The sequence below is a fragment of the Pistacia vera genome, unplaced genomic scaffold (genome assembly GCF_008641045.1).
Source record: "Pistacia vera cultivar Batoury unplaced genomic scaffold, PisVer_v2 Contig7, whole genome shotgun sequence".
Lineage (NCBI taxonomy): Eukaryota > Viridiplantae > Streptophyta > Magnoliopsida > Sapindales > Anacardiaceae > Pistacia > Pistacia vera.
The window spans coordinates 226,320-252,166 of NW_022196556.1; the positions used below are offsets into that span (position 1 = coordinate 226,320).

Here is a 25,847-nt window from a genome sequence, read left to right on the forward strand (position 1 = left end):
ATTTCTAACCCTTTTACCAGCATAAGCTTTATTAGAAATAAGCTATTAAAAAACTCATTCACCAAGCTTCAGCCATACAACATAATCCTTACACGTACATTTGTATAATTATGGTGCGCCTAAATTTATTAAAATAGTGTAGATTTCACAATTAAATTACAAATAACCATCACAGCCCATGTATATTGTAAAGTTAATCAAACATCAAAAAACTTTACATCTACATATCAGACCAGATACCGACGAACCAATAACATACAGCTATAATATGAATCAATATTTAGAAAAAAATCATTATAATACGTTTATATGTATCACAAATCTCTGTGTTATGAAGAGAACTTTAATTAAAATAGTTAAGCCATCAGTTCTGCATCTTGAGAATCCTTCTCAGCTACTGAGTACACGACATTAAATTCATGTTTTTATTCTTGAATCAGAGTACAAACACGTTCAATTTAACAGAAAAGGAATAATTAAAATAAAGTTAAACGACAAAATGAAATGTAAAATAGAGTCAAGGACAAACAATAAAGCAAATCCAATTTCATGTCATAACTCATTTTAGGGTTTTAAAAGATGAAAATATAAAGAAATGTTTTAATTTTACCTAAGTAATTAAATACTTTAGATTAAAATGAAAAAGAACATAGATTAGCTTTATTGTTTCTTTAAAAAAAAAAAAAAAAAAAAGTGAAGCAACATATAAGTTTGGAGGGGAAGCAGTGGGAAACAAAGTGATTGAAGGAAAAGTATTCCAGCGAAAGAATACAGAAGAGAGGGAAGTATATATAATGGGAATCTGGGAAGAGCAAACAACAAAAATTACAAAGGAAGAAACAGTGAAAATGGCATCATATATCAATTCTTGTCCAATGTAAAGAAAAAGGGTTAGTGGGGAGGTTCACTGTCAACAAAAAGGGCAAAAAATATTTGTGGGTAGTGTCTTATACCAACTTCCTGCTTAGTGCCAAGAGAAAATATTCTTAAGACACCCAACCAAACTCTATTTTGTGAAAACAAAAGATAGCACTTAACTTTTGAAACGACATCTCGTGTTGTCTCTTCGTTAGTCGGTAGGGATGAAGACAATCAACACTAAACAGACCCAAAACTGCTCTGCATCATCACTACCATTTCTCTGCTTCCGTAACTCTTAATAACTCCTTTACCTCTCTAATGGTTGTCATCTCGTCATTCCACAGACTTAACAGTGTTTAGTTTCTTTATTGTTACTGAAGAAGAAATTTACCTCTTTATACACAGTCACTCAATTGAATGGTATATCTTTCTAGCATATAAGTAAGGTGATGTACATATGATCTTCACTTATTGTGTAATAATTACAGCTGGAAGTACTATGGCAAAGAATATTGCAAATATTATCTTCATTTTTTTTTTTTTTTTAATTAGTAATTAAAGCAAGAACCAATTAAAGCACTAGCTGAAGATACAAGTTATGTCACTTTCCAGGAATCAAATTGCTATATATATACACACAATATCAATTGATCAATTGCCTAATATTTGTTTTTAATATCTCAATCACATATAGTAATATGCATGTGAACAAGAAATTATAATAATGTGTAGCTAATAAATTCAGTGAGCTGGGATTTTCTTGATCTCTTTGATTAAACTTTTCGCTGAAACCAGCATAATTCATTACTTTACAGTAAATTCATTTCTTAATTTAGGAATTGTGGAATTCTAAACACATCTCACATGGCTAATTAATGACATTTTTCTCCTTTCTCATGACTTAACGACAAATGCTTCATAGGGATTATTATGAATTTTGGCATAGGAAATCCCTCGAAGTGTAGACTCCAGGGTTCAATTATGTGTCACTGTAGAATAAATAATGATGTGGTTAATTTTTATGCTATGAGAAATTAATTCTTACCTCTACTTCTTTACAATTCTCATTGACACTAGGTTAATGAAAGGATGTAAGTTGAGCCGAGCGTGAGAAAAAGCTCGAGCTCGACACTATAAGCAGTCAAGCCGAACTCAAGTAATCAGATACTCGAATCAGCTCGGCTCGGCTTGTTTACACCCTTGGCTCGGCCTTGGTGGTTCCAAACCTTTGCAATTACTAGAAATTAATTATGGAGAGCTGGGGATTTCAAAGAAGTTATGATTATATTTTGCATGCTTGTGTCACCTAACAACAAACAACTCTATAATCATTCACATCTTTTCTTAATTCTTTTTAGATGATGTAGAGAACACTGCAGAGCACTATATAAGAGAATTAAGCTTGTTGCTAAGGGGACTTGAATTTCAACATTTACAAACTAATTACAATGGAGCAATATTGTTCGAGAGATTTGATTATCTCATAAATTCACTGTTCTAACAAGCTATCGATCCATGAGCATAATCACGAAAGCTAAACTTGCAAGTTGCAACTATAGCTTCAAGTTTGCACAATTAACTAAATATAGCACACAAAAGACAAAACAGAACCAAAATAAAAGTCTAATAACATGATAAGAAATCAATTTTAACGGATGACATATACGTCCGCAAAGAAAAGGTTACCGTTTCTCTGATATCTTCCCCGTGTAAATCCTGAAGAATATCAAGAAAGCGATCCAACAATAGAGCATCATACTCCACCAATTTGTCATCTTCAGAGACCTTCGACGGTGCCAGCAACCTCAATTGAGCATCAATTGACGCCATCTTCTCCAGATTTCTAGCAGCCATTTCTCAACCTTCAATTTTTTGCTCTGTTTTTAACCTTTTAGTAGTCGGTACTCCGTGTTATAATTTATCAAGCAACTGAACAACAAAAAGCTTAAATCACGAAGTAACAATGTGAAGCGAATTATGATGCTGAGAAAGAAAAGAAAAAAGAAAGTAAAAAATTATTGTTTAAAGGAAAAAGAGTGAAGAGTGAAGTGTAACTCGTGATTTTCCAGGTGAATAAAAATGGGAAGAAAATGGATAGCTTATGAGCTCCACACGAGAAAGTGACAGCCAGTAGAAGATTGTAGAGAGAGAGTTCTGATGTCAAGTGAAAGACCAAAACTCAACAACACTTTCCTTTCCAGTACTTTATATTTATGGACAGCGATACGGTACAATCTTTCCTCACTTTTTTTTTTTTTTTTTTAACCGACTTATTGGGCAGTTAGGTTTGGTAAACCGTAATTAATTCTCAACATCCGAGAAGTATAAATAGGAAAAGAGTCTCATTACACTTTGAGGCTCTAAAATTATCAGTCAAGTAATACTATCATCATTATTTTTATTAACATCTAAAAAAAAGAAAGACATTCAATCTCATAATCTCTTGAATAATATATTAAAAATTATCTATCTTTTATAATAGACCCTCTGTTTTTTTTATATATTAGATTATTTAACCTTTTAAAACTACCTAAATCATGCTAATACTTTAGACAGGTTTGGTATTTCATGATTTGTTTTAAGCAAAATAAATTATATGGAATCTGATTCTGATATGATGTGATCTCATTGAATAGAAATAAATAATCTTTTCTTTTTCTAGATGTATACATCATTGTATGTAACTACCAAGGAGCATGCTTTTAGTTGACAAATATAAAGGTAGAAAAATGACCTGGTCTGACCTTGGCGGGTTAAGTCAAACTGTGGGTCGGGTTAGGCCCGGCCCACCTTGGTTAGACCCATCTCTTTGGCCATAAGGGTTAGCCCAATTCGGTCTGCCAATCCTAATCCGACAGGTTTTTATGCAAGCCGAACTGGCTCGGAGTTTTTTTTATTTTTTTCTTTATGTAATTTTTTTGAGTTAGCTTTTCAAATATCAATAATTCAATTCAATTCAATTGTTTTTGTTAATATTTCAAATATTAATTCAATTTTTAATACAATTAAATTGTAATATAAGAAAAATTATATTTATTCATTTATCAAAAAATAAAATAAGAAATTACAACAATTATTGCCTCGTTAAAAACCTTACTAAGAAAAACCCAATTGCGACAAAAACTTGGTAAGAAAAAAAGAGTGTAATAATTGACAATTAATTTACAAATTATAAAGTTATAATTTACAAAACAACTAATTTGAAGGTTGACTAGGATCTCCCTCATCTATATCATCTAAATTACAAAATTAAAATAATTCTATTAAAATATCGTTGACAATCTCGTATTGATCTTGATAGCGCGATTGTTTCCAATCTTAAAGACATGTGAGGACTTCAATCAATTTTGGTGAAAGTTTAGTCCTCCTATCATTTAAAATTCTTTCACTTGCATTAAACGTTTGTTCGGATGAGACAGTTGAGACGGAAACAGAGAAAACATCCAGGGCAAGTCTTGATAATATCAAAAAATATATATATTTTCTGGTTTTCCAATATTCTAAGACATCAAAGTTGGCTCTTTGTTGTGGATCTGCTGGTAGCACGTCAGGGGTTCGTAAATATTGGTGAAGTTCATTCCTTTGTAGCTGCATGGAGGACAAATTTGGAGTGGTATAGCTAAACAAGATTATATTTGTATGACTAGTCATTATTTTGATAACGAATGTAAATTAAATAAATCTTTATTGGGATTTAGATTAATGGATGTGGATCATAGTGGTCAACAAATTTATAATAAAATTGTTGAAGTTTTAGAAGATTATGATATTGTTCACAAAGTGATAAGTTTAACTTTAGATAATGTAAGTGCTAATAGTAGAGCTATAGAAGTTTTTAGAAGTAATTTTCTTTTTTATGACAATTTGAAGTTTTTTCACCAACGTTGTGCATGTCACATTATTAATTTAATTGTGAAAAGTCATATAAAAAAATTAGAAATAATATTGATAGAATTAGGGATTCGTTAATTTGGATTACTAGTAATAATAGAAGAAATGTTGAATTTTAAGATACTTGTATAAAATCAAATATGTCTCTTAGAACTTTTCCATTAAACATACATGTTAGATAGAATGATACCTATTTAATACTTGATTCATGTTTATCTTATAAAAATTTAATTAGTATTTTGTAGCAAATGATAGGGGTCCTCATTATTTGATAGACAGTAATTGGCATATAGCTCAAAAATTTCATTATTTTCTTAAAAAAATTTATCAATCCACTTTAAAACTTTTTTTTTTTGTATATTATCCTACTAGTCCATTGATAATACATACAATTATAAAAATTTTAGATTTTTAAAACTTTTTTTTTTTGTATATTATCCTACTAGTCCATTGATAACACATACAATTATAAAAATTTTAGATTTATTTAAAAAAAAAAAAAAGACATAAACAATGAAATTTTAGCGGGATCGATAGAGTCAATGGAATTAAAATTTAAAAAATATTGGAAACCCATTCATTTTCTTTTTTGTTTAGCTACCATATTTGATCCTAAAATTAAATTAGTGGGTTTAGAAAATGGTTTAGACACGTTAAGTGAAAATTTACGAGACGAAGCATATGTCAATCAAGTATGAGAGATAAGACAGTGTCTTGCAGAGATATATTTGCAATATGAAAACAGGTATGAGAACCAGTGAAGAGGCGAAATACCCCAAGAAGTAGCATCAGAAGACACAAATGAAGATTTCGACTCCTAGAGTGCACTTAATAGGCCAAAGAGAACCTGAACCCGAAGTATAGCCTTCTCTTCAGAAGAAACAACAACAAATATATTGTCCTCTATGCAGCTACAGAGTAATAAGCTTCACCAATATTTGGAAACCCCCGAGGTGCTACCAGTAGATCCATAACAAATAGTCAACTTTGATGTCATAGAATATTAGAAAACTGGAAAATGTATTTTCCCGATATTATCAAAACTTGCTCTAGATGTTTTCTCTGTATCTGTCTCAACCGTCTCATCCGAACAAACATTTAGTGCAAGTGGAAGAATTTTAAATGATAGGAGCACTAAATTTTCTCCAAAATTGATTGAAGTTCTCGCATGTCTTTGAGATTGGGAACGATCGCGCCATCAAGATCAATACGAGATTGTCGGCTATACTTTAATATAATCATTTCAATTTTGTAATTTAGATGCTACAGATGAGGGAGGTCCTAATCAACCTTCAAATTAGTTGTTTTGTAAATTGTAACTTTATAATTTGTAAATTAACTATCAATTATTGCATTCATTTTTCCTACCAAGTTTTTGTCCCAATTAGGTTTTTCTTGGTAAGGTTTTTAACAAGCCAATAATTATTGTAATTTCTTTTTTCTTATTTTATTTTTTGATAAATGAATAAATCTAATTTTTCTTATATTACAATTTAATTGTATTAAAATTGAATTAATTTTTTTTTTTGTTAATAAAAAAAAATTCGACCATTCCGGCCTAGCCCACACAAAAACCCACCGGGTTAGGGTTGACGGGCCAGGTTGGGCCAACCCTTCTGACCAAAGAGGCGAGCCTAACCAGGGCAGGTTGGGTTAGGCCCGGCTCGCAATTTGGCTTAACCCACCCTGGGTTGGGTCGGACGGGTTATTTTTCCATCTTTAGCTACACTTCTTCACTAGTCTAGACTCCAGAGAGTAGAAAATTGACTTGGAATATGCCTATGAAGGAAGCATCTCCTCTTTGTTTTCTTTTTTCCCCCCATTAAAGTAGATTCTTTTATTATAAGTATTACTTCAAATTTCCAGGGGACCTGGGATTCTTATCAGCGGTACATCAAAGTTTAAGATGAGGAATTCGATTCTTCTTGTTAATTTGCTTGCAACAGAAAAAAGAGGGATGCTTCATGTTTCAAATTTGGTTTAGAAAGATAAGCTAAGAAAAATCACTTTCTATTCCAACATATTTTATTTTATTATTCAAAATTTAAGATAAATAATGCTCTTAAGTGTGTTGTCCTTTGAGTTTTAATTCATATGTTTTTAAAATATTAACATTGTTTTAAATGTTTTTAGTAAAAACACTATAAAATGAGATGAAACATTTCAACTACTATTAAGTGTCTTGATGGTAAAAGAGTAAAAGAATGTTTAATGAGTTTTTGAGTTCGAATTCTCTTAGCTACTAATAAGGATGACTATTGGTTGACAGTTTTAGAGTCTTAAGAGTTTAATTGAGATATGTGCAAGTTGGTCTGATACTCCCAATGAGAGAAAAATAAAAAACAAAGAAAAAAAAGTTAAAAAGAAACATTCCCGAGCATGCCAAACTTTGAGCCATACACATGTACACATTGCATTTGTGCAGTCGAGGGCCACCACTGTTGATTTTGGTTATGCATGGACGTTTCTGATACTTAAATCCAATTTGGGTAGCTAAGAAGGACCAAAAATATTTCGGCCACTATATATGTGGTAATGTTCATCTTCTTTTTTCATGTAACATCTGTTTCAAATACACTGGCCTTTCATTGCTTCCAACAAGGCAGTGCCAAATAAAATATTGGTCCTTTTTTTTTAAATATAAATAATTTGAGATAGAAGAAGGGGAGGGTTGTCTCTAAAATACAGTAATTAGCTTGACTAATTTATTCTGATGGCTTTTGCTCTTAAAATAATAAGGAGAAGGGATTTAAAAAAGTTGAAAATGTAGAAAATATATTTTAAATGATTTGGAGGCCCGATATAGCCCAAACTAATTTGGGGGCCTTTTTAAAGAATTGAAAAATGAATTTCGGCAAAGTCGTATTCCTATTACATTCTGGTTGAAGGCTCTCCAGCTCACTGTGTCAATTATGCACCTCACAATCGCATGTTTGCATTGCCCCTTAGCTGCTTGCATCCACTAGTTCTCCAGAATCCCGGAAATCTTCATAATATCTTTCAACAAATAAAAGAGTTTTTCTTTGTTTTGTATTTATGAAGATAAATTACTTAGTAAAAAAGTCATTGGCCTTATAAATTTTGAAAGGACAAAGATTTTGTTTGCATTTTGATTCTACAAGGAGGCATACTGGGTTTGGTCTGTGGTGCTATGTTATCGTTATGTGATGTGTCTCATAAAAAACCTCAGGAGTATCAATATACAACTTCTCTTGTTATTCTACCATTGCGACATTTATCAGCATAGACTCAAGAGTATCGTATAGTCGACAGAATTACAAAAGCATGTCTACACAATATGAATTTGGTTCGACTCTGTTGAACTTTGAAAAACTAGCCTTGGTGCACCAACCAATCTGTTTTGGGCTTTAACAAGGCGGACTCACAGAACCTCTTCCTTGCCCAAATCCTCATTTTCCTTACAAGGCTTGGCCCACTCTACTCTGAATTTAGATCAATGAAGCTAAAGTTGTAATCCATGAAAACTCCATTCAAAAGATTCATATCTTGAAACACGATTTAATCTCGATTCAGACGGTTAAATTTCAGGAAAAAAAAAAAAAAAAAAGGTTTTGGAATGGAACAGGAATGAATAAATTGGATCGAATTACCAAACACCCTAAAAGTGCAAAGCTGATGCTCATCCTGTCTGGGTGTAGTCATCAATCTCATCTTCGTCCAATTCTTTTAGTAGGAAATTTAGAATACATTTAAGAATGTTTTCTTCGAATGAAAGGTGCTTTATTAAAAGTATTTGTTAAATTAAAGACTATTAGATTTGATTCCTTGTGGTCTCGCTGTCTCCTCTAATATTGGGCCTTCACCGTGCGCATAAATTAAAAACATATATTATATCATCCCAACAAGTTACTTAAAAGGCGCACACCACTTCACAAATTATAAAGAAATGAATGCTTGGCTACAGCTTTGTACCAGCTCCTTACTAATTAACAGGATCTCTTGAAAGAAACAAATCCAAATCATCAGTTTATAATTATGGGGTCAACTGGTCAAGAATTAATGGTATCGTCAAGGCCTTTATATAAGATCGAGGAAGACTGAGAGATATATATTCTTCTTCAATCAACACTTATCTAAAGACAAATCCTTCTTGTCGTTTTCAATATTATTCTTCTTTTTAACATCCAACAACAGTTTGATCCACCTTCCTTTGCTCAAGTGATCCATATATATATAACTTTGTATCTTAATTATATATACTAATATGAAGTAAGGTAATGTGATAAATAATATTAATATGATATTTTCATATCCATGATCATATTACATGAAATAAAAGATTTAATTGTAGATATTAAAGATACAAGTAAATGATACTGACTGATACTTGAATTTCTAACCCTTTTATCAGCATAAGCATTTATTAGAAATAAGCTATTAAAAAACTCTTCACCAAACTTTCTAGCCATACAACATAATCCTTACACGTACATTTGTATAACTATGGTGCGCCTAAATTTATTAAAATAGTGTAGATTTCACAATTAAATTACAAATAACACATCACAGCCACATGTATATTGTAAAGTTAAATCAAACATCAAAAAACTTTACATCTACATATCAGACCAGATACCGACGAACCAATAACATACAGCTATAATAATGAATCAAATATTTAGAAAAAGAATTCATATATAATACGTTTATATGTATCACAAATCTCTGCGTTATGAAAGAGAACTTTAATTAAAATAGTTAAGCCATCAGTTCTGCATCTTGAGAATCCTTCTCAGCTACTGAGTACACGACATTAAATTCATGTTTTTATCTTTGAAACAGAGTACACGACATTAAATTCATGTTTTTATCTTTGAAACAGAGTACACGACATTAAATTTGACAGAAAAGGAATAATTAAAATAAAGTTAAACGACAAAATGAAATGTAAAATAGAGTCAAGGGGTTTGTTTATTTCGTTTAGGTTAAAGTACAGTATTGAGTAAAATCCCAAATTTTACTACTTTTATATATTTCTTTTGTTTTAATTTTACCTAAGTAATTAAATACTTTAGATTAAAATTGAAAAAGAACATAGATTAGCTTTATTTGTTTCTTTAAAAAAAAAAAAAAAAAAAAAGTGAAGCAACATATAAGTTTGGAGGGGAAGCAGTGGGAAACAAAAGTGATTGAATGAAAAGTAATTCCAGCGAAAGAGAGGGGAAGTAAGAATATATAAGGGAATCTGGGAAGAGCAACAAACAAAAATTACAAAGGAAGAAACAGTGAAAATGGCATCATAATATCAATTCTTGTCCAATCATGTAAAGAAAAAGGGTTAGTGTGGGGAGGGTTCACTGTCAACAAAAAGGGCAAAAAATATTTGTGGGGTATGTGTCTTATACCAACTTACCTGCTTAGTGCCAAGAGAAAATATTCTTAAGGACACCCAACAACAACTCTATTTTGTGAAAACAAAAGATAGCACTTAACTTTTGAAAACGACATCTCGTGTTGTCTCTTCGTTAGTCGGTAGGGATGAAGACAATCAACACTAAACAGACCCCAAACTGGCTCTGCATCATCACTACCATTTCTCTGCTTCCATAACTCTTAATAACTCCTCACCCTTGCCACCTCTAAATGGTTGTCGTCTCGTCATTTCCACAGACTTAACAGTGTTTAGTTTCTTTTATTGTTACTGAAGAAGAAATTTACTCTCTTTATACACAGTCACTCAATTCAATGGTATATCTTTCTAGCATATAAGGGGGGGAAATTCTGAAAGAAAGTATGGTGATGTACATATGATCTTCACTTATTGTGAGATAATTACAGCTGGAAGTACTATGGCAAAGAAATATTGCAAATATTATCTTCATTTTTTTTTTTTTAATTAGTAATTTAAAGAAAAGAACCAATTAAAGCACTAGCTGAAAGATACAAGTTATGTCACTTTCCAGGAATCAAATTGCTATATATATACACACAACATCAATTGATTAATTGCCTAATATTTATTTTTAATATCTCAATCACATATAGTAATATGCATGTGAACAAGAAAAATTTATAATAATGTGTAGCTAATAAATTCAGTGAGCTGGGATTTTTCTTGATCTCTTTGATTAAACTTTTCGCTGAAACCAGCATAATTCATTTACTTTACAGTAATAATTAATTTCTTAATTTTAGGAATTGTGGAATTCTAAACACATCTCACATGGCTAATTAATGACATTTTTCCTCTTTCTCATGACTTAACGACAGAATACTTCATACGGGATTATTATGAATTTTGGCATAGGAAATCCCTCGAAGTGTAGACTCCAGGGTTCAATTATGTGTCACTGTAGAATAAATAATGATGTGGTTAATTTTTATGCTATGAGGAAATTAATTCTTACCTCTACTTCTTTACAATTCTCATTGACTCTAGGTTAATGTAAGGATGTAAGTTGAGCCGAGCGCGAGGAAAAGCTTGAGCTCAACATTATAACAGTTAAGCCGAACTCAAATAGTCAGATACTCGAATCGGCTCGGCTCGGCTTGTTTACACCATTAGCTCGGCCTTGGTGGTTCCAAAACCTTTGCAATTACTAGAACCTTAATTATTGAATGAGCTGGGGATTTCAAGAAAGTTATGATTATAATTTTGCATGCTTGTGTCACCTAACAACAAACAACTCTATAATCATTCACATCTTTTCTTAATTCTCTTTTTAGATGATGTAGAGAACACATGCAGAGCACTATATAAAGAGAATTAAGCTTGTTGCTAAGGGGACTTGAATTTCCAACATTTACAAACTAATTACAATGGAGCAATACTGTTCGAGAGATTTCGATAAATACTATTACTATCATTTAATTTATTTATTTTTAGAGCAAAAGTCTCAAAATACTGCTCCAAAATGACGGGTGTTCATTAATTAAGCACGCTTGTTTATAATTAGTTAGATGAGATGATGCAGTTGATTAGTTATGACTAATAGTAAAGTCCGTACATATTAGGAAGCCTCGAGAAATTAGTTATCTAATGTGGCTGATCTTATAATATAATAAGTTCAAGTGGCTGTACTACATAAGAAAAATCGAGATCCAATCAACGATAGTGACGATATGGTTACCTAATTCCAGCTAACTTGTGAAGTGACATACAAGATGGAGATTTCTACGGCTCTCTAATTTGAAAAGAAAAAAAAAAAAAAATTGTCTTGTCAATTTTTTAATTTTTGGTTTTAATTTTGATTTTATCATGCACATTTTTGATGTGATTGTTGACTTATCGGCATGTCTTTAATTCTATGAACGTGTTCTTACAGTGTTTTTACGCATGCATGATAATTAAGTTTCATATTAATTAATTAAAAAAAATCAAGATTTTCTTCTAATACCAAAGGCCTAAGTATCTTTTGTTATACATATGCAGACATTAATTTTACACGACTAAGATTTATTTCCAAAACTAATTTGGTTTTAATTCAGTTAAAAATATAAATAAAATCATGATTCAATTAGAAGTTGAAATGTTCCTTGAGATTATTAAACCTAGAAGAAATAGGAAGTGATGATGATCACATAATTAATCAATTACCTGATCTAGTTCCTTTGTAAAAACAAAAGGTCTTGTCGAATATTGATGTATATTTATTAATTTGACAATATATTTTGGTTTTTAAAAATTATGGAACATGGTTCAATTCAATCTAGTTCTACAAGGAAGGTATCTTTTAAGAGGTTTCAAAAGTTGTCCAAAAGTCAAAAAAGAAACAAGCGTCGACACTAAAAGTAAGATGTGTATATACATCAGAAAAAAAGGGGCAAATGAATAACCTAGAAAGGTCACACCACATCAAAAACATTGAAAAGCAATACATATAATCCTCTTCAAGTTTTGTTAAGTCTAAAAAAGCTTTATTCATTTTTGTAGGAACACGAACATCAGCTAGGAGAATATGAAATAGAGTCTCGGTCAACTAATTACGTGTTATGTACCAAAATAAACAAGGATACAGTAAAGAGAAGAGTAAACAACTTTTTCCCACCTAAGGTTTGCCTTAATTAACTTTCCCATCCAAAAAGTTTCAAAATACCATTTTTCCACCCAAAGTTAATATTTCATTTCTCTCAAAAGCCGATTTCGACCAATTTCAACGGCAAAAAATCTCTTTGTCACCACTATTTGAACCTCTGGTCTCCTCTGGCACCTGATTTCTTGTCGATTTCTGGCCACCGCAAAACTAGAGTTTCTTGTTCTTAACTGATTCTGACGATAAATATTCAATTAGTCACCACCATTCGATCCATCAGCATTCACTATATAAAACACCTAACTCTTGGTAACTTGTCGAATACCGACTAAAAAGTGAAGTGTATTTTGGATATTAACGGAATATAAACTTTGGGTAGGAAAGTGTCATTAAGGCAAACTTTAGGTGGGAACAAGTCGTTTACTCTAAAGAGAAACGATAAATGAAGAATATACTTTTCTAAAAATATTCTATTTTCTTTGAACTTTCTTGCACTTTTACTAATCTTCTTACCAACCAAATGGTGCGTTTGCTTAGTTATTTGGAGTAATATTTTTGAAATATTATTGTTATGTAGAATTTGATGGTTATTACGAGGTATGATTTGCAAATTAAAAATAGTTGAAAAATTTAGAATAAGATTTTGAGAATAGGGAAATAAATATGTATTGTGATTTGGAATAAGAATAGGATAGTGAAACAAACGTTTGTTTAGTTATTTGAAGTATTTTTTAAATATTATTGTTAGGTAGAGTTTGGTGGCTATTACGAGGTAGGATTTGTAAATTAAAAATAGTTGAATAATTTAATATATGATTTTGAGAATAAGAAAACAAATATATATTTTAATTTGGAATAAGAATAAGATAGGAAAACAAACGCTGACCGGCTGAAACAAACACTAAATAATATTCCTCCTATATACACTAAATATCCCGCCTTAATTTGCTCTAGAAATTACTGTGAAATTCAAACTCAGGCGGGGAAAATTCTTTGGAAGAAAAATGCTTTTGGGATGAATGGACTGTAGCAATGACAGGGAAAATAGATCTCTTTAGATTGTTGAACTTAATTGTAGGGGCCGGGTCAAATTTCACCATATCCAACAAGTGGCCAAAAGAAGAAACTTTGGGCGTAAATGACTTTAAGAAAATTAAAATTTTAATTAATTATATCATCATCTGCTGCTTCATATTTAATTTCTACCACCAACACAATTAAATGTCTTATAATTACTGGAGAAATAAAAGGGTTGCCCACAGCTAGCATGCAGGAAGCAGACATCCTCTATTCAAGGGAATATGATGGAACACATCGAATATATATATCAACATGTTAATATATTGCCTCTCCCAAAAGCTGTGTTGAAATGCGCTAAGAAAGGGTAAAAATTGACACTTAACAGAAACAACAGTGCGGCAGTAGAATACATATATATAGCACATCATCAAGAGTTAGTGAAACAAAAAAGGTTAAAATTTAGGTTAGCGATTACTATCCCCAGGGTGACCTGTCAATATATAGATTTTCTCATTTTCTCTCTATATATATTTTTATTTAATCTAATATCATCACCATTGTAAGAGAAATGCTGCTGTCATCTTACTGAAAATAGGCTATAACCTTAATTGGACTTTGGTTGAAAGTCATCATCCTACTTCAGAAGCCTAGTTCATGAAACCAATTCTAAAGATAATGATTTGCTTTTGTTGTAACAAACTCCAGGTACAATTGAATAGAATGTATGATATGCTCTATATGTTATTTCAAATATTGCTTCATCACTTTTTTCATAACAAGTCACTATTATTGTTCGATATGATATATATTTCTCTTAGTCTTGACGGACTCATTTGAGACTCTCGTTTCTATTTTGTATTTTCTATAATAGTAAAAAACCTAAGGTGAGAATAGAAAGTAAGAGTGAGCTGTCGTTATAATTGTTGTAGAGTTTTGATACTCAATAAAATTTTCTGTTTAAATATTAGACGTAATTCCTTAATTAGAACGAGTCAAGATAAATTATCATGTTCTGTTTTTATTTTATACTTTACTTATTACGCATTTGGTTTTAGTTTCAACAACTATGACTTCAATAAAATTGGATACGGGTTTAATTTCTTAGAACCAATTAGACAAAAACTAAACTCTTTGAATCAATTCTCCGGAGCGTAAGATTTCAAAGGAAGTTCAAGTAGTAGTTATTGACAGAAACTCTAATGTGGAAGGGTCAATTTCTTTTTTCCTGCAAGTTAACATTTCAATACCGCGGTATTTAAAACTAAGCTACGGGGTAAGAAGTGGACAATGATCTGGTAGAATGTCTATATATGTACTGCTTAGATGTGACAAAACTTACCCGGGGTGGTGCAGTTTAAACTGCTCACAAAAAAACAAATCTGCTTTTACAGGCATAATTAAATTGGCCGAACTATCCGACAAGCTTCATGTTCACGTCATCTTTAACCCTAATTGTTAGAAGTTAAACTATAGCAAGAGGGTGATGATTATAAATACGGAAAAGAATGATTAATCAAGACAAGAGAAAAATACATAGAAATTCGTCAAATTTGTGAAAGTTTCTACATCGATTAATTAGTATTCTCTGGAGATGCGGCAGTATGATGAACAGATACATAGTATTTAATTTAGTACGTATAATATCATAAGAAGAACTTTAAATGGAAAATATAATTATTTATTAATTTACAGAGAGGAAAAGCTTTTTGAAACATACGTATACTTGTAGAATGATTCTAGACTGTTGGAAAATATAATAAATTAAGAACCACTAAAATTTCAATATGATCAGAGTTAGAGTAGGGGTATCTTATAGTGGGGCCCAATGAGATTGGTCAGCTGTCATCTCCATCAGATTAATTGACGTGTGCCTCAGGTTTCCTCACTCTTAAATCATGGCAAGCAAGAATTTAATTGTTATCGGCAACATCAAACCGCATTAGGTTTAATGACAAATTTTTATCACATGCCAACCTAATTAATTCAATTTTAGTGATAGGTGAGCTTTAATTTCCCTAATTAAATCAATAAGTAAAACATCATATTATATATAAGCTGACCTTATGCATGATATTGCATATGCATATGCATGCACCCAAAGAAATTTATCATTACAAAAAGAAAATTAAAAATTTAGAAGAAATTTATGCATGCATTTGTATTGTATATATGCATCCTAGCAAGAAAAGCCATTATTTTTGGCGTAATATAGGATTTGCTTCCGAAATCCTGACATAAAACCAGCATAAAAGTGTGAGTTCTAGAACAGGGTTCCCGCGTATTTTAGTATCCTTTGTATTCTATGGTTTGTTTGTAAGCATTTGGTCTCTTTGAAAATGACTAGTAAAAATGTATTGCTATAGCAAATCTAAATACTAGATCTGTTTCACATCAACTCTTTCTTCTTGACAAGTAAAATATAAACAGAATTTTTTTCTTTTTTTTTAATGATTGGGTTCGTCCAAGTCAGTTTACGCGTATCTCAGTTAATCTTTCGAAACCCAAGAATTATCGATCATGTATGAGTTCTAATGGTTACTCTTATTAATAACCTTGAGGACTCGAACTCAAAAAATAATGTTAGACCATCCTTTTGCTATTTTACTCTCGAGATGACTCGAACTTAGAGACCATAATAGATCCTACTCTTGCTCTTTTACCATTAAGATGACTTAAACTTGAAAACATCATACTAGATCTTCTTTTGTTACTTACCTTCATGTCACTCTAGTTAATATAAACAATTATTCATGGGATTATTAATTAATTCATAAATTATAAATAGATAACATGAAATGATGTCAGTTGGCATATATAGAAATTAAAGAATTTAATAGACATAAGTAATTTCATGAATCTAGGTATATATAATTAATAAATAGTACAAGGGTAATTTGGGTCAATTAAATGATAAGGGTTACGTTGACAAAAGACATACAATAATTGTGTGTTAGTGTTACAGGGAAAAACGTATAGCTAATGGGAATAAGCAGCCCTTGAGAAAAAAAAAAATGGAAAGAGGGAGAAAAGAAAATATACAGAAAGCAATTGGTATGGCCCATGGGATGTCTAGTCAGTAGCCCCCACGATGTGATCTTCATCTTCCTCCACTCTCTTCTCCCCCTATTCCTTTCACCTCTCACCCCTTGATATCTTGCCTTATTTAGCAAAACAAAATTTACAATCTTCATCGATCACAGCGATGTCAAGTGAAAGAGGAAAAGAGTTGGCTGAAGGATCATCAAGGNTGCATCCAAGAAAGAAAAGCCATTATTTTTGGCGTAATATAGGATTTGCTTCCGAAATCCTGACATAAAACCAGCATAAAAGTGTGAGTTCTAGAACAGGGTTCCCGCGTATCTTATTATCCTTTGCATTCTATGGTTTGTTTGTAAGCATTTGGTCTCTTTGAAAATGACTAGTAAAAATGTATTGCTATAGCAAATCTAAATACTAGATCTGTTTCACATCAACTCTTTCTTCTTGACAAGTAAAATATAAACAGAATTTTTTTCTTTTTTTTTAATGATTGGGTTCGTCCAAGTCAGTTTACGCGTATCTCAGTTAATCTTTCGAAACCCAAGAATTATCGATCATGTATGAGTTCTAATGGTTACTCTTATTAATAACCTTGAGGACTCGAACTCAAAAAATAATGTTAGACCATCCTTTTGCTATTTTACTCTCGAGATGACTCGAACTTAGAGACCATAATAGATCCTACTCTTGCTCTTTTACCATTAAGATGACTTAAACTTGAAAACATCATACTAGATCTTCTTTTGTTACTTACCTTCATGTCACTCTAGTTAATATAAACAATTATTCATGGGATTATTAATTAATTCATAAATTATAAATAGATAACATGAAATGATGTCAGTTGGCATATATAGAAATTAAAGAATTTAATAGACATAAGTAATTTCATGAATCTAGGTATATATAATTAATAAATAGTACAAGGGTAATTTGGGTCAATTAAATGATAAGGGTTACGTTGACAAAAGACATACAATAATTGTGTGTTAGTGTTACAGGGAAAAACGTATAGCTAATGGGAATAAGCAGCCCTTGAGAAAAAAAAAATGGAAAGAGGGAGAAAAGAAAATATACAGAAAGCAATTGGTATGGCCCATGGGATGTCTAGTCAGTAGCCCCCACGATGTGATCTTCATCTTCCTCCACTCTCTTCTCCCCCTATTCCTTTCACCTCTCACCCCTTGATATCTTGCCTTATTTAGCAAAACAAAATTTACAATCTTCATCGATCACAGCGATGTCAAGTGAAAGAGGAAAAGAGTTGGCTGAAGGATCATCAAGGAGTAGTCCCAGTGATCATCAGTCACCACCAACGCCTAGCCGTTATGAGTCTCAAAAAAGAAGGGACTGGAACACTTTTGGCCAGTACTTGAAGAATCAAAGGCCTCCAGTTCCTCTTTCACAGTGCAATTGCAACCATGTCTTAGATTTCCTTCGATATCTCGATCAGTTTGGAAAGACTAAGGTTCATCTTCAAGGATGCATGTTTTATGGACAGCCTGAGCCGCCTGCTCCTTGTACTTGCCCGCTTAGACAAGCTTGGGGAAGCCTTGATGCACTCATCGGGAGGCTTCGAGCTGCCTATGAAGAAAATGGAGGCTCGCCAGAGACCAATCCTTTTGCTAGTGGTGCTATTCGTGTTTATTTAAGGGAAGTGAGGGAGTGTCAAGCTAAGGCAAGAGGGATCCCGTATAAGAAGAAAAAGAAGAAGCCAAATCAAAGCAAGGGGAATGATGAATCCAGCTCCGGAATGCACTTTTCTTGATTCCCTTGGTTTTTCTCTCCAATATGGTAATTTCATTTTCATTATCTAATTTTATTATCATTTATATGTAGATTTGTTTTTGTTTTTAATTTTTTTCGTTTTTCACACCCTAAATCTAGAAATCTTATCGAACACACAGTCATCAAATCACGAATATTACTCCAAATTTAATAACTGTTATCTGATCCCCTTGATGTATATTTGATCCGTAAAATCTAACATAAAACGAAATTATAATAATTATCGAGTAAACTATTATCATTTTGATACTAGCATTATGTGATAGTTAAATGGTTTAATTAACTTAATTTGAGTCTATCTTCTTTCCTAGTTCCTACACACTTAGTTTAAGTAACCAGAGAGCCATAGTACTCCCCAACCCTAATTTTTCTACATCTGTTACTTAAAAGATAGAGACTGAATTTCAAAAATGAAACCATGCATCAGTAACTCTACCTGAACATTAGTATTCTCAAGTCACTAAATGCGATTCTGACAATGTGGTACAAGTCTAAAAGCACAGGAGCTAATTGTCTATTGACATTGTAAACGACGTGTTCAGTCTTAAAAAAACACAGGAGATAGTTGTATTTTCTGGGGATCTCTCTCTCTTTAATTCCTGTGTAAGTCTCACACATACACACAAATACTAACACGCACACTCCCGTACACACACACACACACTCTCTCTCTCTCTCACACACACACACACACACACAACAATCAAACGTGCATTATGCAAAATAATACAGTGCTACTGGTACAAAAATTTAATATTTACTAATGCACGTTAGCTTTTCCCTAATTTAATTTTCTCTTTTAAGATTCTGCAGATTTTGTGCCCCATGAATGGTCAAGTGAGGTATCATAAACTTTTCATGTAGATGTATATTTAATAAACAACTTATTGATAGCAATGTTTAAGGTTTCTTACAAATCTCCTTAATTGTTATTTTAGTGTTCTTTCATACTTTAAGATGGCTTTTCTAACATAAACAAAGATATAATTGTGAATCTCAATTATTTGATAGAAACTTAATGCTAATTAAATATGATTGTTTGGTTTACGTGAACAACATCTCCAATTAATTAATGTCCCACTGATTGCTTTTCCTTAGTGCATAAGATCTTTGCAAGGGCAGTTTTGAAATTTTCTGTCTGCATTGTCATAGCCTTTGTACCTTCACTGGATTCCATGTCGTCAAATTCAGATTGTGTGGGTCAGTAAGTTTATTCCATTACAATGCTGTGATATTGGATCATAGATTTGCTTTGATGTATGACTTTTCTTGAAATGACCAAATGTCTGAGCTTTTTTAGGCTTTAAAAGAATACATATTCTTGTTTTCTTGACATTTTTCTGTTTCTACATGCTCAAAGCCCTAACATCTCACTTCTCACATGTACTTGTTGCTCTTCATCACCTGCTTCTTCATATATCCAGCTGAAATGGATTTGATCAGTACTCCAATAGGTTGATTATTAGTTAGATAGTTGAAGATTATAGAATCAACTTCTTAGAATGATGTTGTTTTGAGAGATATTATGATGAACTTTCTGAGTGTAGGTTATAGTCCAACATTATTTATATAGCGTGGAAAATGTAGTTAGCATCCTGTCAGCCTTGAAATGACATTGCTTCAATTTTCTAGACATTTGATGGAGAAATCAACAATAAAGATTTACTTTCCCAATCCTTGACATTGATCAGGAAAGGCTTCTGTAGTTGTGTCACTTCAAAATCTCAACCCAAACAGTTTGCTTTTCCTTTACAATCCCAATTGTACATATATATATATATATACACACACTCAATTATCCTATTATCTTTTTTCTTTTTTGGAGAAGCATATTCACTTCTCACTATGCACTCACCAAAATATCTGTTTTCTGGCTATAATTCATCATTACTGGCGTCGAGCGTCCACCACCAAGAACCTAGTTGAATAAGGGAACAGCTGTTAGACGTATTTATATACATCCCTTTGCTGTAAACTGATCTCCTATAGCAAATAGTTTTCAACTATTCATAGTGGACTGTGACTGAATCTCACCCTGCTAGCTATAAGATAACACACAAAAGAATATAAAAGAGTAAAACTACAATTACAGCTCAATCTCACAACTTTAACGTGGTAACTCACAATTGATTAACTCGCAATAAATCTCATCTGTCTAATTGCAAGTTGACAAATTGCAAGTTACAACGTCGAAGTTGTAAAAGAAAGTTTATAAAATTGGATTATGAGTCAATCTTTATTGATTATAAAGTGTTTACAAACATTAATTTTTTCAGGCTTCAGGTTTTACTAAACCATATGTTATAGCATCTTCTAATTAATCTTGATGTTATATCTTAAATATTAATATCTTATCTTACCTACTTACAAAGCTTTTATATTAAAGGTTTGCTTGTCTTGGTGGTCTTCTAATCTGCATTACATGTGCAAGAACTTGTAAGGCATCTTGCATATCAATATTAGGTTCCTACACACATTTGCTTAAACTTTTAGACAAGCGATTACTTCACATCCATTATCAAATTTGGCTACTAAAAATATTAGGGTTTAAGGAGTTGATCATATTCTTTATATCTCATGCACATCATAACATACACTTCAAAAGACTTATCTTTCTTTAGAATAGCGGGATATGGTAAGAGTTCTCTGTATATTTCTCATGTCTCTCTTTGTTCATTTAATCGTTAATGGGTTTACAGGAACCAGGAGATTGAAATTTATAGTCCATATCATTAATATGGATGGAGATTCATAATCTGATTCTTATCTGAGCAATAATAAAAATATGGGTCTTACCTCTTCTTTTGTGGTCGGATGACAAACTCTTTAGTTATTGTAGTTAGTTATACACAGGGTGTTATGTTCTAAGTCTTAGAAAAAGTATCTATCACAATTATACAATTACCATGGTATGCCATAATTGTGTCCGAATACCTCATTATATATATATAGGTCTAGTTGCTAATATAAGAGAGTAAAAATAAAGTGAAGTATTAAACAAAAATCAGATAATTTGAGGATTCAAATCCTATTACATCCAGACAGTCCTTTTTGTGTTGCTTTTGCTGTATATGCATCTCAACTATAACACAGTACACAAGTTCTCACTACCAAATTCATTTTGTTTAACTTCATACTTGGTTTTTCTTTAGTCGTAATATCTATTTGAAATAATCAAGATCTGAAGAATAAACTTCGCTTGGTTGCATGAATTCTGAAAATAATGATATGATTTTCCGCAGGATCATGTGGCGCATGAATGAAAGGGATTATTAGAAGGTAAAATCTATTGAAGTCGCACTGTTGCAGGTTTACGTTGAATTCAGCTTTTTCTACTTGCGGATGGCTGTAATCGAGGGAGTTGATTTACATGGCTCTCTTGGGATGGCGATCTTAAGAGTATTTTCCGTTATTTTCTGCCATTTGGAAATTGTAAGCGCTTAATAGATCAAAAACTTTATATGTAATTGTGTTGGTTATGTTTAAATCTGCTACTTGTAAAATCCGTACTATTTTTGTAATATAATAAGATCATTCTGTCTTCTCTAGCTTTTCAGCTATCATCATCATTTGGTCATGATAAAACATTAGCATTTCCTTGAGCTTCTCTTAATTTCTTATAGAATTGATGCAATGAAGTGTAGAACGGTAAGCACAAAGTGATATTTATGGTTTTGTTTACAAAATTATTTTGAAAAATTAAATTTATTTTCTTAAGATTTGAGATTAATGTGTTCAGTTTAATACTTGTCTCTTACTGCTCTTTTGGAGAAGTAGAGCGAAAACTTTTTATGTGTTTTCTGACCTTGTTTCTTGAAAACATAAAAAAATCTTTCAGTCAGGAGTTATTTAGTTTAATACTAGTTTTTGGAATGATTCTGTGGCTTTAGATTATGTTTTTCTAAATGTAATTATTATGTAAAAACAGAAGAATTTTTGAAAACGAACTATATTATGTGGCCCCACTTATTTATTTATTATTTCTTGTTTATTATGCAGGAAAATTCTTTTCTTGAATTATAGAGGTTAAAGACAATTTCCCCTATTTCTCGTTGAGTATGAATGTTACATTTTGGCAAACCTCAAGGGGGGAATTTTTCTATAACCCTAACTATACTTAGCCTTGATATCCATTAAATTATCTTTGGTGCCTATTATTTGTTTACATCTACAGACGAAACGGTTTCTTGCAAATGATAACTATACCTCCAAGTGCAAAGGAATTATAAAAAAGTTTAGAGGCTCTAGACAGTCCATTTGGACAAGAAACTATAAATTTAGAAAACAAATACTCACTTAAAACTTTTTGTTGAATGAGGATACTTGTACAAGGCATCGAAATTTCGGGGTTTTTGTGCAACTATATTTGTAAAATCAAACGCGCCTACGTACGTATGGTCGACTTGTAAACATGCTCTCTGTCTCTCCTTGATTGGTGTTCTATAGCCTGCATTTCTACGATGGGATTCTTATTGTTGAGTGTTCTTCTATTCAGAAAAAGGTTAAGACTTTCATGCATATTTAGTACTGCCTAGCAGCTCTCTTATCAACTTCTTTTCCATGCTTTAAACCTTTTTTTTTTCTTTTGTTCTTTTGGGTAGTGTAATGGGGTCGGCCGGCTGACTGTAGTTCTGTGTAGTTTAGTGAATACGCTGAAAGAAAATCAACACACGGTTCTGAATTCTTTTCTCTGAACCCTAGCACTCCACAGAAAACCCTGCCTCCTAAGTATTGGAGGATAAAACAAAAAAGGAAAGAAAAAAATTTCTCTTGATCACAATTTTCTTTCTTGATGAGGAACGCATAAATCAAAGTCGTTTTCATCGCACAAAGATAAATAAATGACTATTACAATTTACACACCATATTTATAATTGTTAGGAAATCAGGTAGTGGAAAACATATATTTGAGATTAATAATGTAAGAATAAAATCATATAACTTGAAGGAACACGATATTTACATAATTCAGTATAACTTGTCTATATTCACGGATAAGAGAAATCCACTATAATTTCATGATGAACATAATATACAAGAGTATACAACACTATAACAATTAACGGCTAGTTTCCAACCACGATTAACCCTGTACCTAGATTAGAAACAATCACACGCTCAACTTTGTATCTAAAATGGAAACAATCTCAGTGTTTTAACCATGCTCAATCCTGTACCTAGAGCGAAAACACGCTACCTGTGGTGTTTAATAACCATTACATCAAATATTTTGTGTTCTCATATTCTCTCATAACCTTCAATTGGTTTTCACCTTTATATTTATAGATAGTATGTGAGACATTCTATTTCTAATAGGATACATACTTCAATTCATAATAAAACCCTCATAATTTCATTCATACTTACTACTGTATTCTTTATTTAATATTTTTTCTAAAGACGTAAAATTTTAGAACAAATAGAAAAGGGAATCACAGTATCTCAAACAAATAGGAATGCAAGTCACAGTATCCAAATAATAATATCATAAAAAAAGAAAGGAACGATCAATATTGAACAGAAAAGAAAAATAGAACCTGGGTGATTCTTGCTGTCGTGTGATGGGCGAAAATCTCAGTTTTTAAACAGATCCAAAGGTGCATTATTATTGCACTATTTATCATAAATTTGTGATTCTTTTTGAAAAATAATTATTAATTGAAATACACTCCATGCCTCGAGACATGACTAGAAAAATAATTTTTGGGTGTATGACATGATATGTTACTCGGTCGGGGAACAAAGAATTGCCCAAAATGTATATTGCATGCATTATGGCAAATTAGGGCATAAAAAAAGTTTCTCTTTGTAGTGGAAGCCCTAAAAGATTTACTGTATCGTAGGGTGTGTGTCTCCTAATCATTTAGAGGAACAGTCGATCTAAACATATAGAAATGGAAAGTTTTCTGTTTAATTTGGACTTTAGTATGATGGGGAGGTACTTCCTTCATGAGTCTATGCCCTAGGCCCTAGCTAAAATCTGGTTTTGGAGAGTTTTCAATATTCCAGCTAGAGAAAGATTAGAAGTTGCTATCAAAGAGAATATAGATCTAAAGCTTGAAAAGCAATTCAAAAAATTGGAGAGCAAATTATGGAAAAAGGATTTAAAAAGAAGTTAGCATCTCAATGACGCTATCTCATTACATTCAATGAATCTCTCTGCTGTCTTCTCAAGACTGAGTTGCCTTTTGTCTGCACATGATTATTCTCGTTCTCACCCAAGTAATTTAGTGTCTAATGATCGGTTAAAGCTTTACTTGTAGGGACCTTATGCAAAAGAGGAATCGAGACCCTTGACCTAACATCGCCATTAATGAATGCTAGCTATAGCTTCACTTAACATGCATCCAAAATACTATTTGTATAGTTTGATCCGTATGTTATAATTAATTCTTTCTGGCAAGATTTTGTAACATATGTAAACTATACATCTTTATCTATCTCAAGTTTACAAGTTTTAAAACTTAAAATCCTTTGCTCTTAACCATCATCTTCATCTTAATTTGTTGTTCCTAACATTTCAAATTACATTATATGTCTGATCTTACGAATATATCTGCAAAATATTGTGTTTTTGGGCGAACCTGCGCTCACACCAAGAGGAAATTCCACAATTTTCTTCGTATGATTCTAATAGTAAACCAATTATATATATACATGGTCATGATAAAGAGAATCTGGATCGATTTGGTTGTCTCGAATCATTTTTTAGGGGTAGGTTTGGCCCATGATGTTGACAAAGAAAAATATTATGAATATTCTTAAACCATATTTAAATTAAGTATTATATTAATTCTAAGTTCTACATCTTGTTAACATCATCCATCTATCCTCTTTTCCAATTTATAATAAATTAATTATGATTTTGCCTTAATCATAGTAAAATGTTTGTTTTCTTTTCAAATTTCATTCGGTCCTCAATGATGTTTAAGAAAAGATGTAAAAATTGACATTTCAATACCATGTCTACCACCAAATATATTTCTAAAACACAAGAATCTAAAATACTAATTAAAACGAATAGTTTTAGTGGTTACCTCTATTAACAACTGAGTAGAGACTCGAACTTATGACCTATTGAGTAATACATCCAATAGTCACTTAAAGATAGTTAAATATTTTCGTAATGTTACACGTATATAAAATTTATTTGAATCAATAATATGAATTAATCTTGATATTTTCATACTTTACTGAATGATGCATTTCTCTTATTTGGTTCACAAGAGTTTCAAGGCAAACATTGCACTGTTC

General features: G+C 31.8%; 2 protein-coding genes across 2 annotated transcripts; one reads left to right on the forward strand and one right to left on the reverse strand.

Annotated features, from left to right (window-relative positions):
• Window positions 1-2,422: 2,422 nt before the first annotated feature.
• On the reverse strand, window positions 2,423-3,032 carry LOC116114055 (phosphoenolpyruvate carboxylase 2). The gene is made up of 3 exons (XM_031400211.1): window positions 2,917-3,032; window positions 2,548-2,790; window positions 2,423-2,440 (listed from the first exon to the last, which is right to left on the reverse strand). Exons 2-3 carry the CDS (start codon window positions 2,713-2,715, stop codon window positions 2,423-2,425), a joined length of 186 nt encoding a protein of 61 aa, XP_031256071.1. The 5' UTR covers window positions 2,716-2,790; window positions 2,917-3,032.
• Window positions 3,033-17,907: 14,875 nt separating this feature from the next.
• LOC116114025 (protein LIGHT-DEPENDENT SHORT HYPOCOTYLS 10) lies at window positions 17,908-21,873 on the forward strand. Its single transcript, XM_031400176.1, has 2 exons — window positions 17,908-18,599; window positions 21,836-21,873. The coding sequence occupies exon 1, from the start codon at window positions 18,046-18,048 to the stop codon at window positions 18,571-18,573; it is 528 nt and encodes a 175-aa protein (XP_031256036.1). The 5' UTR covers window positions 17,908-18,045; the 3' UTR covers window positions 18,574-18,599; window positions 21,836-21,873.
• Window positions 21,874-25,847: the final 3,974 nt, after the last annotated feature.

Excerpts from the sequence above, each read along its gene's own strand:
- LOC116114055 (XM_031400211.1), bottom strand. The coding sequence starts at position 2,715 with ATGGCTGCTAGAAATCTGGAGAAGATGGCGTCAATTGATGCTCAATTG.
- LOC116114025 (XM_031400176.1), top strand. The coding sequence starts at position 18,046 with ATGTCAAGTGAAAGAGGAAAAGAGTTGGCTGAAGGATCATCAAGGAGT.